General features: G+C 34.5%; 1 protein-coding gene across 1 annotated transcript; it reads left to right on the top strand.

Moving 5' to 3' along the window:
* The first annotated feature begins 2,717 nt into the window (after positions 1–2,717).
* Positions 2,718–13,121, top strand: LOC120769380. The gene is made up of 4 exons (XM_040096349.1): positions 2,718–3,049; positions 5,850–5,935; positions 10,328–10,454; positions 10,567–13,121. The coding sequence occupies exons 1-4, from the start codon at positions 2,962–2,964 to the stop codon at positions 10,908–10,910; spliced, it is 645 nt and encodes a 214-aa protein (XP_039952283.1). The 5' UTR covers positions 2,718–2,961; the 3' UTR covers positions 10,911–13,121.
* The last annotated feature ends 1,172 nt before the right edge of the window (positions 13,122–14,293 follow it).

Genomic DNA, 14,293 nt, shown 5'->3' with positions numbered 1-14,293 from the left:
TATTTATCTTGGTAATCTATCTCAGAGTGACGTCATGTGTAAGTTTTAATTCCTTCTATTCCTCTATCTCATTCTCAGCCTTCTCCTTTTTCATCTATATTTGTTTTGCAAATTATGTCTCTATTCGAATCGTTACAGTACAAACCCCTTCCTCCACATTAGTCTTTGTATATGCCTATGGAACTCACTCGGTCGATTTAGCAGCTACATACCTAGATTTTGACGTAATGTCTGCAGTATATTCCTGGCGGAAATACTTCCGGTCAAAAACACGACTGAGATAACTAAAAGCGCAGGAAACCAAACAAAGAAGATTAATACATACGCAAAGGGGCAATTAAGGCAATTATCTGACATTGCATTAAGTCAGAGAATGTTCTTAGAAGCAGGGAAGTAATAGCTGTTGCAGCTGCCGGAAAGCTGCTGTATAAGTATATATTGGGTTCCTAGCCAGGAAACGAAATAGCTGAGGAGATTGCCAAAAGTAAAGTACCATTCATGGTAGGGTAGCCAACCAGTATAGCAAATACGGAAGTCACTAAAAACGATATAGTAACTACAATGAATTTTCCGAAAGGACAGACGGATCAGGGCGAAAACGAGCCCTTAAGAGATTCTATGACAAGCACGATAGCGAAGAAAACTACACAGGGGTTTTATTCACACCGTCTCTGGCATCTCATACGAGCCGGGTGGGCATAAGTAATTACGATATATGTAGCAAGAGACGCTAGAACACTTTCTATGCTTCTGTCCATTCTTATCTAGAATTCATCTTACAAATTTAGGTGCTTCGCAGTTGAAGAAACTGAACAAAGTATCAAACTTAGATATCAAGTCGCTTTTAAATATCGCAAAACGTTGACTTCCTATATGACGAATACTTGACCTCTAAGTAAACTAGACGTCAATCTGGTATTACTAAAGAGCAGTACGACTATGTATGTTGTGACAGGCGACCAGTTTAACCGAACCTAATCTATCCAGGGGTTCGATTTTGATTACAAGCACTTGAACATGAGCTCATTATCAAAAAATTTAATTTGAACTCCAAAAACAAGATGCCGAATATTAAAAGAAAAATTTCAAAAGTTTTGCTTTCAGAAACTGAGTTATGGTTAAGATTAGCGCCCAAACCGATGTATACATTTGTTTTCGGAATCCAACAGAATAATCTAGCCATCTCCGGACTAAGTAGGCAATTGAGAAGTAAAGTCCTTTCTAGACGAACAAAGACCAAACTCTATAAGTCACTCATCATCCCCGTCCCCGTTCGATGGATGGTGCAGAACCATGGGCGATGACAACATTTGATGTGTCGACGCAACGAGTTTTCGAGAGAAAGGTTCCGCGGAAGATTTATGGTCCTTTGTACAGTATCCAAGACGAATATCGCATTCGATGGAACGATAAGCTGTATGAGATATACGACGACATTGACAAAGTTCAGCGAATTAAAAGACAGCGGCTACGCTTGCTTGGTCATGACATCCGAAAGGACAACAACACTTCAGCTCTGTAAGTATTTGACGCAGTATCCGCCGGGGAAAGCAGAGGAAGAGGAAGCCCTCCACTCCGTTGAAAAGACCAGGTGGAGAAATTCGCCATTTTCTATAAGAAAGCTAAACGTTTCGGACACATTAATTGAAATCAGTAGTGTTACTTCTTCCATTCTTAAATATTTTATGTTAAGTTATGAGCACACTCTCTTCTATTTAAAAAATCCAAACTTATTCTTGAACAACGATTTCATAGTTCCAAACCTTTTATGAAATAATCAAATCTTTATTATTTGTTTGAAATACTCTTCACAACCATTTCGCATTGTTGCGCACTCTGCGTGTCAGCGAACGTCATGAATGTGTCACCGCCTACACCGTCCCTGCACCATCGGTCGAGTACCCGCAACCACAGCGAACGCAAAAATGCGGCGCTAACTTTCATACACTTAACTTGGCTAACTTTTCTAATTCGAAACAATTTTGCGACTTCCTTTGCCGCGGCGCCCCCACACAAACACACTCACACACACATACAAACATAGCAACAAAGAGTTATCAAGGCGTGACGCGCCGCCGTTGTATATTCAAAGTGCGCCGCATTGCTTAACTTTGTCTTGCTTTGGGCTACAACTGTTACCGACGCGCGTTCGCGCCATATATCGTCGCTTGTCAATTGCGACGTCACCATAAACGACATAAATTCATCGCTGTCGCTTTTATTTTCGTTCAACATCCGCTGACGCTGACGCTGTCGCCACGCGCTGCTCTCCCGTCGTCGACGTCGCTGTCGTCATAGCCGCCGCTGGCAGTGAATCCTTTACAAATGTAGCGAATTTAACTCAACAACTCCCACAGCAACTTTTAGCTGCTTGCAAGTTGTGTTGCCGTCGCCAGCTCAACGTACGTCCTTCCGTCCTCCCAAAGAAGGGGGAATTTTTTACTTAAACTACCGCAAAAAATTCCTTATTGGCGCTGTTGCAAAAACAAAGCGACTTCTAAAGTTGCTGCATGCTTCGCTTTGTAACTTACTTGCTGTCTTTGCAAAATTTCCTCGCAACTTCGTGGCGCAGGCGACAGGACTCGCACGCACGCTCGCCTACACAACACTTCGGCTTGCGGCACACGAGCGTCGCTGTGGCCGGTCGTTGGAGCTCGCCTTCAGCCGCTGTTTCACTTTGTCGAATTCAGTTTGCAAAACGCTGTGACACGAAAAGGATTATTCACGCGGACGAAACGTTCAAGCGTTGCGTGGTGAAGCGACTTAGCGCTGAGCAGCTTAGTGGGTCGCATTCAAATATAGAAGCATACTTTTGTGTGTCACTTACACAGTTTTATTGAAAATTAAAAAATAATTGTCTATTTTTACAAAAGTTTTATCAAAGACTGTTTACTTTTAACAAAAAGTGAAGTGTTTTCTGGCGTCTTTTTTAGTGCGAGTATTTTTTAAAAAGCGTACGCGATGTGCAGCTATTACAACGCGCCTACAAGTGTGCTACATTTGCTCATCTTGCCGGTCATCTTGCTGCTGCTGCAGTGCATACCGAATGGTTAGTTAGTTAGTGTGTGTTCGAAAGCGCAACTGATTGAAGCAAATCAACGGATGTTAAACAAATACTTCAATTCATAAAAAATTTAATTGGTCCAATAAATAATGTATATAAATATGAAAAAGGAAATTTTAACGAAATCTTATAAAAAATATATACATACATATATTAAAATATATGTAATTAAACTAATTGTTTATTTAAACATTAAAAAATGGTGGCTTTAACAAAAAAAACAACAAAATAAAAAGTTATAAACATAAAGATAAATTAATGAAAAAAAAAACAAAATAAAAAAATTAATTATAAAATAAATTTTATGAAATAATATGGAATCAAACCATGTTTAATAATAAAATTTATACGCCCAAAAAAAATTATTGAAAAAAATGAAAAATAAATAATTCATAATCATTAAAATAACTTATAATTGTTTAAATTAAATTGTACAAAAATCAGAACAATAGAATAGAGTAAAAAAAAATTAAATTTGGATGGTTTTTGTTAGAAGAGTCGCTGAAGCCAAGCCGAAGAAATTTTTGTCAAAATCAAATATCAAATAAAAATAAAAAAGAAGAAATTTTCTAAAGATCAAATAAAAATAGAAATACATATGTACATATGTATATTTTTCAATTAAATTGTATTATATTTCATAATTGTTGTTCCATATAGCATAGTTAGACTTTATACATTCCTAAAAAACTGCCGACGGCTTAATCTGCACCCGTCGCTGTAAAATGATTTTCGATGAGCAGCGCGCTTCTTAAAGAGATGTTAGTCCCATCCGGGTGTAATTAAACAGATTAAGAAAATGTGGTAAAAATATACGCGTTACGAAAGATTCCCCATATATTCAATCACTGTTCTCTAATAGTACAACTCTTCATCAAATATCATACAGTTTTTCTTCTTCATACAGTTTTTTTTTCCTGCATTAGTAAAGGCATATGCTAAGCATGTTTGGTTGATTTTAGTTGCTAGCAGCTGGAAAAGAAATGCTAACTATAATTGGGTAACTTATCCCTTATCTGCCATTTGCGGAAGATTTTTCAGGACAGAAAAAATTTTTTAAAAATTTGTGAATAGAAATAAAAATGGAATGAAGAAGGGAAGTAGAGGAATTGGAAATAATGGATTAGGTACATACATATAACACCGATAGAGATATAACTTCTGATTATAATCATTACTCAGTTCATGTTCAAAAAAAAAAAAAAACAATCGGATATACACTGAACGAGTCTGCAAATTAGTATGAGTCTACTAAAAACTGCAGTTTTGTAGCGTGGCAACCATAACTTCGAGTACTACAAGAGACCAATACCAATCTAAAGCTACACTAGTGGGAAATTAAAATTAATAATATATATTAGAAATAAGAATTTAGCATAACCAGTCGTCCTAGAGTATTATTTCGAAATCTCATCAGATACCGACCTGATTTAATCTATTACGTATTCAATTTTTCGGTTAGCAGTAAGGAAGATAGGTTTTTAACATATTTTAAATAAATGTGGAACATATCGTGATCCAAATATTGAAATGTCGCTGCCTTGCCTCAATTTTTCAAAATAATATTATAAATAAATCTACTACAAATAAATTTATGTCAATTGATGGGAAATTTTAAAGCATTTTAGAGAATACTCAAATAGTATAATATAATTAAAAAAAATTAAATAAAATAAAATAATAATAACAAAGTGTTTAACAACTGTTATTATATAATATTTTTACACCAATATAAAAAATAATTGCGTCAAAGAAATGCTTTCATGTACTACTCTGGGCAAGAAAAAGTAAGACTTTTTAACTTAAATTTCGCGCGAAAAGTAATTTGTCGAAACATTGTTTTCTAGGTTGGTATGACTGTCAGTTATAACTGTGACAAATGTCTCGTCACAATAATCATTAGTGTATAGTATACGTAAGTTTTTCTGAAGTACATAAAGTGCATTCGGCGATTTTTACGATCAGTGGAATTTTTCAATAAAGAAGTTCCATTAAATTTTGTGTGCGGTATCAAATTTCTGGTCTTGAAACGTTCAGAATGTTGGAAAAGGCCTTCGGTGATAATTGTTAGTCGCGAGCAAGGTTTTTGATTGGTGCAAATTATTCAAAGAGGGTCGAGAACGCGTTGACTACGAAACACGTCCGTATTTGAGTTTTACACGTTCGTACACCCAGATGAGATCAAGATCATTTGGGCCTAAGAAAAGTACGACTGGTTCCAAAATCACTATTTTTTTCGAAGAAAGTGTCGCGTTAATGTCGGTGAAACAAGGTTTTCTGACTAACAGGCTGTCATGAAACGTATTATTACTGACAATGAGTCTTGCTTATATACTTGCGACCTGGAAACAGACGTTCAATCGGCCGAATATCGTGGCAAAGGTGAGCGAAGTCGAAAAAACCACGTCAAAGCAGGTCAAAAGTAAAGGTTATGTTGACTATTTTCTTCGATTATCGAGGTGTGTTACACGCCGAATTCTTTTCGGCCGGCCAAACTGTCAACAAGAAGTACTATTTGAGTTTTATGCGTCGTCTGCGGGAAGCTATGAAGGCTATTCCTGTTTCGAGGATTTTTCCTTTAATTTGTTTGAGGGAGACGACTGATTTTGAAGAATAAATTAAGAATTTTAAAATTATGAACAAAGTCTTACTATTTTTTGCTCATAGTAGTACACATTTTTCCAAGTAAACAATAAAATAATAAATTCAACGAGTTTACCTTCATTCTCTAATATCTCTTTCTCTTGGTTTTCGAAAATTTGGCAAATATTTCACCGATCAACAGGTGCGGCAATTAAGTGTTTTGTCTGTGACTCCAGCGATAATCCGAGTTGTGAGAATTTAAAATCAAATCAAAGCATGGTGGCAGAGGTAAGTGTCATAATTATAATCCAAAAATAAAATATCTTCATATATGCTAATATGTCTGTCTGACATTTAAGGATGACATGATAAAAAACAATAAGTAAATATTTTAGAAATTCAAAACTACAGCTTGTGAGAAATGATAACACATTGCAAATTTTGATAACACATTTTGTTGAATACACTACATCCATTACCAGAAATTTGTCTTTATTTACCAGACATTGCAAATGGAGAGCGGTAGCACAATTATATAAGAAGCTCTCTAAAACTACAAAAACTTTTTGAAGTCCCGTTAATATTTCCAAAACTCAAATCAAGAGCTTAAATAGTGTCTCAGATCCATATTATATATCGATAGTGTGGTTATAACTATTAGTGTAGGGTACATGTTTAGGCATGCCTGCTTGTAATTTTATGTTGAAAAAAATATAGAAAAAACTTGAAACAATAATTGGTTAGAAAATCTGTACTAAAGTGTACAGAAATTTTAAATGGCATGCTCTTAGGTGCTTACTTCTCTTGACTATATTTTATAAGAGTTCGCCATGTTAGTGAAAAAGTCCAAGTAGTTAAAAAATTACAAATTTGTGGAGGCTTTACTATTAACCTCTTAAGTTGAAAAATTATTATTGAAAATCTAAAAAAGTCACTACCAAACTGATGGAACTGAACGTTTAATTGAAACCAACTCCCGATTAAAATAATTAATTTTGAATAACAAAGAAAAGCAAGGCTCGCTTCATAATACATATATAGTACTAGTAAAAGTTTGCATTCAATTGAAGGCTTTATACAGCATAGATAGAATGTTTCGACTTTGGTCAAATGTGCACCGTTTTTTCGACAACTTGTTGCCCTTTTGAAGGTAATCATACCCTCAACCTTATTGATAAAAACTGGCCTAATTGCTTTTCACAAGCATCTCTCATGGCGAGAATTTATCAGCAAAACACAAATAATTTTCCTTAGACAGAAACAGGTAGTAATCACTCCGTGCTAGGTTCGTAGTGTAAGGTAGGCTAATGAAGCACAATTCGTCTCCTATTGTGCAAAATTATTGAATATCGATTGCTTTCTGTTTGGATCGATTTTGTTGCGATTTTTCATAAAAGTAAATTAGGTCCAAGAGTCCTTACATGACGGTTGAACTCGACGATTTCCATTATTTTATCAATAGTTTTGAAAATTGGGCTTCTAAAGCATGATTCATCTCTGACTGCCAAATTACAGTTACGGTATTGAAGAAAACAAAAATATGCATGATGTTTCAAAATAAACGATTTTGACATTTTCAGCCTCCTGACTTGCCTTTGTTGAAGAAACACTGTAAAAATTGTCGTACTTTCGCTTTGCTGATATTTATCTTTGACGCATGCTTAAACAATACTGAGTGACGCAAATATAAAAACCAATTTCTGAAAACTATATTTCTAACGTAATATAGATTAACCCGTACGCACTTCCAGCTACTGAAAAAATAATGGATCTCTTTTTACTATGTATACCTAATATTAAGCCAAATTCAAATAATCAGATGGACATTGTTACATTGCGTCGACTTATAGTATATATTACATCTACTTATATATCTATAATTTTAATGCGCAAGCACAATCCGTAATATGCGCAACTTAACTGCACTTCAGATCGTAAATCACTATCAGAACAAATAAAAAACCAAAATCAACAGTTAATATTGATAATAGCGGAAAAAATTGGATTCAGTGACAATTTTCCAAATAGTAATACACACATACACATACATACATAAGTGCACAGATAAACAGTTGACCGTGATTGTAATAAATACCTTGGCACAATTTCGCAAATAAATTCTTTCGTTTAAGCCAAAATAATGTTGGCTCTAAGCAGACCTTGTTCGCTTGTTTACTTATCTTCTATGTACGCATGTATATGGCTGTGTTTGTGTGTATTTGGAGTTACTTTTGCGAACGACAACCGGAAGGCTACAATGTCCATAATATCTATGACGTCTCTGATGTTTACATACATCCGTTGTTGATCTTACTATTTCTACAGCATTTCCTCTCCAAATTTTCTTTGCTTACATTTGCTTTCTTTACTTGCATTTGGCAAGAAGTGACATACATGTGACTGCGCCTAGAAGCCGGCTATACATCTTCATGCGCGCTTGTCGCTGCATTTATCAATTTGTTTACTCTCGCTGGCAGCCACAATTGTTCAATTCTCAATTAGTAATCCAAACAAATTGTATTGTGCTTGGCTGCGGGTTATGTTGGCCAAGTGCTGGAAGGCTGGTACAGGGGAGGTCGCTGTGTCGGCGTACATGACTAACCACCTCTTTCTTCCACAACTGTGGGTCACTAGCGCTTAGGCGCTGGCGCATTGCCAATGGCGTTTATATGAAGCTGGAGCTTAAAAATATATAATCTTCGAGCAACTGACGCAATTTCGCTGGCGAAAGTGGTGTGAAGTAAATAAAGAAGTGAAAGTACTATGTTTAGTTGAGTGTTGGAGTCGTGGAGAATTTGTGTGTTTTTGAAATGTGTCACAAATGTTTTGTGTAGGAAGATTATAATTTCATTTTTGCAGAAATGTTACAGAAAATTTACAGTGGTCTGCACAAATCTGTTGGAAAATCTGTGAAAACTTTGCAATAGGTCAACAAACTTTAGAATAATAACAAATATTTTTCGCTGCAAAATTCCAATAAATCGGTAGTTTCGGGAACGGACCTACATTCTGTCTATCCTCGGAGTTTCCGTTTCCCATTTGAAAATTTTCACTTAGACATTTTTATAAAGGCCAAACTAAATGGCGTTAGAAAGACAAGAATTCGTACTAAAATATTTTTCAGACTGTTTTATGATTAATTCTTCCACTATTGTTTGAGCACTCGTCAAAGCTACATATCTGCAAAGCGAATTTCTTCTATAAAGGCAAAAACGCAAGTCAGGCGGCTGAAAATGTAAGTGCTGTTTATGGTCCCGTTACTGTAACAGTCAATCACGCGCAATTGTGGTTTTGTGAATACCATTTTAGCAATTTTAGTGTCAAAGGTTTACCACAAAAAAGGTGTTTAAAACCATTCAAGAAAGGGTGGATACAAAAAGATCCCTAATGTTTGGGTGCCATACGAGTTAATGGGAAAAACATCATGAAGCGAATTTTCATCTCCGAGTCGCTGCTGAATCACAACAAAATCGAACTATTTCTGAAGCGGCTAGTTACTGCTGATAAAAAGCGGGTCATTTACGACAACGTCAAGCCAAAACGGTCGAGGTCGAATCACGATGAGCCAGCAAAAACGGTGGCTATCCCAGAATTGACTGTCAGAAAGGTTTTGCTTATGTTTGGGATTGCTAAAAAATCATCTGTTATAAGCTACAATCATATGGCCAAGCTCTTAATTTGGACATGTTAACCATTAGACCGTTTGAAGGAGGCAGTTGCCAAGAAGCGGTACGCTTTGGCCAACAGGAAAGGAATTCTCTTCCATTGAGACAACGCTGCAATGGTGCTACCTTAGAGACGTGGCATCAAGTGATTACTACCTATTCCCTACTATAGCGAACGATTCTGATGTTGAAAATTTGCTTCTTGCTTGTAAAAAGCTACTGTACCAGTTTATAGAAAATGAGAAAAAATATTGAGAATTTCATGCTCAACGACCGATTTTATACGGAGTTTTATACTACATGTGCCATATTGGGGCTTTTTCTTCTACTGGGAGTACAATACACCAAAGTTCGCATAGCGCAACATTAATAAATCCACTGTCCAACCAAATGCTTTTCAAGCTTATAATTTTTCTTGTGTTGGACCTTCTTTAAAGAAATGGAGAAAAGAATTTTTAGTCATAAAAGTTTTGATTGATATTCGCCAACTCAATTGGAAGTTTCGAAACTAAGCATCCGATTTGGATCGTATATCCATGGAACAATCTACTTATAAGTACGTAAATTGAACCATATTCGAGATATAACCTGAGAAATGGAAGCAAACATTCCAGAAATTAGAAGTCTGTAAGTCCGTCATACGGAGGAGGTCAGAAAAGGCCCAATAAAATTCTGGTCTATAACGAATCTGTAGTGATTCAAGTAAAATTAGATTTTTTTTATAGTAACACACTAGACTTTTGATAACAACCTAGCCATCTAAGTTTTCAAAAGTGTTAATCTGAACAGTGTGACTTGTGTTTCTATAAATATATTTAGCTGTAGAACACAAAGAAATGGAGCGTCAGGAGCTCTTTATAGCAACCGCAGACGTTTTACCCTTAACCTATCACTTCTCAAATTCTCAACATGTACAACGAATTTCTTTGGTCTTATATAAATTTATATTTTACAAACAACTTATATAACTCTGCACACAACTATTTTATAAAAACTATTATATTTTATTTAACAGGAATGTACTCTTGACAAAATGCGAACAACCAATACTTGGCTTTTCGACTTAAATCGATTTGCGTACTTCGACACTGGCGCTAGTAATGGGCCGCTAATGAACTGCCAAAAAGTGGTGGCCAGAGATCGTAAGTGCAGTGTTGCATACTTTTGATTCAAACTGTATCTGCAAAGGCATACATTTTTGTTTACACTTTTTTATAACCACTTCTAATCCACAAACTTGTGAAAATATTACAGCAAACACCGGCAAAATGGTGACAGCACGCTTCTGTCAGTTGGATACCGCCGATTCGGATGCCTGTCAAATATTGGGCAACAAATTGGGTTGGCCACCAGAGTTGGCGCGTAACGCCAACCTCGACGCGGATGACAAGAATAAAAAAAACAAGAAGCGTAAGGGCAAAGGCGGCAATAATAATGGTGGTGTAGACAATCTGGAAGATTCGGAGCTGCACTGTTCCATTTGCGGTACAGACGGCTGTAATGGCAGTTCAAGCATTTCGGCATGGAGTTGGTGGTGCGCCGGTACTCTACCAATGCTTATAGCAATTGTCAACATATTGCGACATAGTGTGTGGTGAATGTGGAGCTTGAAAACTCAAGTGGAGTGCGGCTGAGCTGGCTGAGTTTGATCGACTAGCGAAAAAACATGGAAAAATAAATTTAAAATTATTACAAAAAATGGTGCAATATAATTTTAAGGTTAAGTTCAATGGTCAATGTGTTGTTCAACGGCAATTTACCGTGTACGTGCAAATTGTTTGTCAAAATGGTTGCAGAGCATTTTGGAGCATAGCCAGATAAATGCCTTGAGTTTAATATAGTTTAATGTGTAGTTGAGTCACCAAATGTGCACACTGTAAATATTCATTCAATACTGTTATCTGTGTAAATAGGCATAAACATATAAAAATATATATACGAAAATAGAATTGTTACAAAAAAAATAAAGAGAAAGTTATTACTAAGGGTTTATTTAATGCGGCTTTTGCTTCAGTGAAATGTTTGTAAAACGTAAATATTTCAATAGAATAGTGTATTCTTAGTTTACTAAATTGAAATTCTTACAATATTGCTAATAATTTATTTTACTTAATTATTATTTATATTTTATTTGAATTCTAAGCAAAACAATATATTATATTATATAGCATGTGCGGAGAGGAAACCTTCCGGAAATTTTCTCTGAAGTTAAAACACACTCAAGGGGAACACGATTTTTCCTCATTTCAAAGTACACGGTCACATATTGACATTTTAAAAGATCAACTTGTTAATATAGAAAGATAAAAGTAGACTAATGGTACTCGATTTTGATATTGGGCCTCAATATATGAGCTCATTTAACAACAGCACTTTCACTCTCTGAATTTCAGAGAAATGTGGCAACATAGCAACAGCGAAAGTGTTACGTGTTGGTGTCGTTGTGACCTCAAAATATAAACTCATTCGATAAAATAATTTTCACTGTATACATTTAATTATTCCTGGGAAATGTGGCAACATAGCAACAGCGAAAGTGTTACGGGTTTGTGTAAACGTGACCTCAAAATATAAACTCAATCGATCAAAGAACTTTCGCTGTTTAAGTTTAACTATTTCGGAGAAATGTGGCAACATAGCATTTCAATGGCGAAATTATTACGGGTTTGAGTCGTTATGACCTCAAAATATGAATTCATGTAACAAGAGAGCTTCCACTGTTTAAATTTAACTATTTCAGAGAAATGTGGCAACATAGCGTTAAATGGGGAAATAAGTGGGTTTGGCCATATACTATACTTAAGAAAACATACCAAACCGGCATGCTTTTTAAGCATCAAAGACATCAAGCAAAATGGACTGTACGTATAGAGATTATTTAGGGAACTTTCTGTACTACATAGTTTTTATAACATTAATAATAATGAATGATAAGTACTGCTTATTATACAATTCGTATGGAGAAATTTCATTTTTGTCTTTTATTTTCGCTAAAAATTCAGACCTTTCGATTCTGAGATACTAAATCTTCTCTCTAAACTTCTAATATTAGAGGTTTCTTATTCTGAAGACTTATTAGACATGACACGAAAATTTCTTTTACCTAATGATCAGTGATTAAGAGTTTATGGTAGATTGTATTTTTAAAGGCAATTCCGTGTGCGAATAAATTTGAAATAAAATGTTAATATTTAGATGCAAATTCACAGACATAATTCCATAATTCAAAGGATAAGTGAGCAGTTTGGCTACTCAGTTCCTTCCGTGTACTTAAATACACAAAAAAGTTTATGTCGCAATACTTATATTTTATCGAACTCTAGAATTCAGGCAAGCTTTCAGTTTAAGGGGAGCCTTTTAAAATTTTCTAGACACTACTATTCTATCTCTTCCTCTTCTCAATATAACATTTACCTACTGCTTTGACTTCGGAGATAAGTGTGCTGTAAAGAAACACTTTACTACGTTCAAACAGGCCAATTTGCTGTGGCAATTGTGATCCGTTACTCCGTGTAAACAATTGGATTCAAAATTGAAGATTTCAAATATTTTTATTTTGAAATTTTTTTATAATGAAAGTCGCTTTTTTTTAATAACAATTTACAGAGTTGCATAGAATTAAATTTGTTTATAATTTCAATTTGTGCTCAACTGAAACTAATTGTGCAATTAGCTAATTGTTCTATTGTATGTCAAATCATTTATTGATTGCAGCGTTACGACTATGTTTGAACATGGACTAAATTTTTTTTAAATTTTTCGAAAATATAGTTTCGCCTAGTTGCATAATATTATAATTAATTTTGATTTATGCTACTGACTGGTTTCGAATATTCTTCTTCTTTATTGGCGTAGACATTTTGAATATTGATTAATTAAAAAAATATGAAAAAATAAAAACTACTTTTACAAATTTCAAAATGTAATTTCATAAATATATTTTTTTTAATTAATAAGAATTTTTTTTATCAAAAAATTAGTAAATATTAAAAACAAATTAAAAATTATATAAAGACCATGTGGTAATTTTGATTTTTATAAATTATAAGGATTAATATTCACCAAATGCCTTTAAGTTTTTTAAGAATAAAATGGAAAAATATGTAGAAAAACGCGTCGAATGAAAATAGCGAAAGAAAATTATTAAATTGTTGTTAATGTTGTCAGTTTCACGAGCATAATACGAGGGTAGCTGAGTTGCGCAGAAACTAATTAAGAAAATTGTCAAAAAGTTAAATAATAAGCGTGCAAAAATTTGGAAACGAATCAAAAATTAAAAAAGAGTAGCGAAAATATTGAAAAAAATTAGTAAAATATTAAACTGGCAAATGAGGAAGTGGAAAGCGCATGGCAATAATGGGTAATGTTACGTATTTAACCGGAAGTTGTATATATTTATATCACATGTATGCATTCCCAAACAAAAAATATATGCAAATATTAATAACAAAAACAATTGATGTGGTTTCGCAAATGCTTCGGTCTTCAATAAGCAACAAATATTTATACTCCTGTCTGTTCTATAATTATAAAGTGACTGAGACTTCGAAGCAAGCTTACAAACAAATATACTACAACTCAGCACAAAAAAAGTTACACATTTGATAACGATAAGTGAACGCAATCCAAAAACATACACACAAACGTATGCCTGTGTGCGCGTGTGTATCTGAGGCGGTTGCAATGCAAAGCACAAGAGCCCAATAAGATATTCATCACCAAAGCATTTGTATCCAAATAAAAAAGCATTACAAAAACAACGTGAAAAATCTGATAAACACATACACACACAAACACGTGTTTAATAAAAAAATATTAAAGTTTATCACGGCAAAGCGGAAATTAATTAAAGTTGGAAATACTTTTAATTGCAAGCAGCGAATAAAATGCAAAATATGAATAATAATATAAACAGGGTAACAAAAAATATTTGAAGAGCCACATGAAAACAGAAATTTGGCGATACCAAACAAGTAATACA

The sequence above is a fragment of the Bactrocera tryoni genome, chromosome 2 (assembly GCF_016617805.1).
Source record: "Bactrocera tryoni isolate S06 chromosome 2, CSIRO_BtryS06_freeze2, whole genome shotgun sequence".
Classification (NCBI taxonomy): Eukaryota; Metazoa; Arthropoda; class Insecta; order Diptera; family Tephritidae; genus Bactrocera; species Bactrocera tryoni.
Note: the sequence above shows the minus strand (reverse complement) of the source record. Positions and strands in the feature narration are given on the sequence as shown.